This window comes from Acinonyx jubatus, chromosome A2 (assembly GCF_027475565.1).
Source record: "Acinonyx jubatus isolate Ajub_Pintada_27869175 chromosome A2, VMU_Ajub_asm_v1.0, whole genome shotgun sequence".
NCBI lineage: Eukaryota > Metazoa > Chordata > Mammalia > Carnivora > Felidae > Acinonyx > Acinonyx jubatus.
This window is the reverse complement of record NC_069383.1, coordinates 154,863,559-154,865,426: the sequence shown is the minus strand read 5'-3', so window position 1 is coordinate 154,865,426 and position 1,868 is coordinate 154,863,559. Positions and strand designations below refer to the sequence as shown.

At 44.4% G+C, this 1,868-nt stretch overlaps 1 protein-coding gene across 1 annotated transcript; it reads left to right on the top strand.

Annotated features, from left to right (window-relative positions):
* The first annotated feature begins 592 nt into the window (after positions 1-592).
* Positions 593-1,656, top strand: LOC106982913 (olfactory receptor 7A17-like). Its single transcript, XM_027050207.2, has one exon. It carries the CDS (start codon positions 614-616, stop codon positions 1,595-1,597), a length of 984 nt encoding a protein of 327 aa, XP_026906008.1. The 5' UTR covers positions 593-613; the 3' UTR covers positions 1,598-1,656.
* Positions 1,657-1,868: the final 212 nt, after the last annotated feature.

Sequence of the window (1,868 nt, the reverse complement as noted above, 5' to 3'; positions counted from 1 at the left end):
TCCCCATTCTAGGATGATAAGGAATTTTGTTTTTCAGCACCCTATATTCATTGCGTATACAGTGCCTTGAACGTGATCAATAAACAGTATGTACTCTTTAAAGGGGTAAAAAATATTCTCCATAAAACAAGACCATACATTATGCTCAAGGAGCCGATTGAGAATAGAAATGGAATTTTGAATAAGAAATGGTGCTAGAGATGCCCTAATGGGGTTGAGACCATATACCTATATTGTTTTCACTTATACGTGGATCTTGAGAAACTTAACAGAAGACCATGGGATAGGGGAAGGCGGCGGGGGGGGGGGGTAGTTACAAACAGAAAGGGAGGGACGCAAACCATAAGAGACTCTTAAATACAGAGAACAAACTGAGGGTTGATAGGGGTAGGAGAGAGGGGAAAGTGGGTGATGGGCATTGAGGAGGGCGCCTGTTGGGATGAGCGCTGGGTGCTGTATGGAAACCAATTTGAGGATAAATATATTTTAAAAATTTTTAAAAGAAACGTATTTCCTGACTCTAAAGTATAAATGGTAGTTCTCACGCTAGGTTACTAGCTTGTGTGAAAATTAGTGATTTATTTCTCTGTATCCTGGTAGTCATCTCCAACCCATGGAGCCAAGGAACCTTACAGCCATTTCAGAATTTCTTCTTCTGGGATTTTCAAAGGAACCAGCATTCCAGCCCCTCATATTTGGGCTTTTCCTCTCCATGTACCTGATCACTGTGTTTGGGAACCTGCTCATCATCCTGGCCATCAGCTCTGACTCCCACCTCCACACCCCCATGTACTTCTTCCTGGCCAACCTGTCCTTTGTAGACATTTGCTTCACCTCCACCACCATCCCAAAGATGCTCTGGAACATCCAGACCCAGAGCAAAGTCATAACCTATGAGGACTGCATCACCCAGATGTATTTTTTCCTACTCTTTGCGGGATTGGACAACTACATCCTGACCGTGATGGCCTATGACCGATTTTTGGCCATCTGTCACCCCCTGCACTACACGGTCAGCATGAATCCCCGGCTCTGTGGGCTGCTGGTTCTGGTGTCTTGGATCATGAGTGTCCTGCATTCCTTGTTACAAACCTCAGTGGTGCTGCGACTGTCCTTCTGTACAGACTTGGAAATCCCTCACTTCTTCTGTGAAATTAAACAGGTGGTCCAACTTGCCTGTTCTGACACCTTTCTTAATGACATGGTGATGTATTTTGGAGCTGGGCTGCTGGGTGGGGGCCCCCTTGCTGGGATCCTTTACTCTTATTCTAAGATAGTTTCTTCCATATGTGGGATCTCATCAGCTCAGGGCAAGTATAAAGCATTTTCCACCTGTGCATCCCACCTTTCTGTGGTCTTCTTATTTTACTGTACAAGCCTAGGTGTGTACCTTAGCTCCACTGCTACCCAGAGCTCCTACTCGGGTGCCACGGCCTCGGTGATGTACACGGTGGTCACGCCCATGCTGAACCCCTTCATCTACAGCCTGAGGAACAGAGACATAAAGAGGGCTCTGAAAAAATCCTTTGGAAAGGAAACTATGAAAGGACCAATTGCCCTGGGGCAATTGCACCTGATGGCAGAACTCAAAGCTTGAGAGCCAGAAATGGCAATTCTTTGATCAGATTGTGGAAGTAGAAGTTGATACTTCTATTGATTTCCTGGAACATCTCTTTCTTCAACATCAACTTCTCTGTACACTTTAGGTAACATCTGTATTACCCTTTCTGCACTCTGGTGTTTAATAGTGTTTCCCTTAGTTGTTTTCCTGCTCTTCTGAATTCATTCCCAATTTTGGACGATATTGGAAATTCCCATTTATTCTGTGAGATTCTATAGATTTGTTAAGAATACCCTCTTAAATGAAA

Bases quoted from the DNA above. Each gene is read 5' to 3' on its own strand.
- LOC106982913 (XM_027050207.2), top strand. From the start codon at position 614: ATGGAGCCAAGGAACCTTACAGCCATTTCAGAATTTCTTCTTCTGGGA.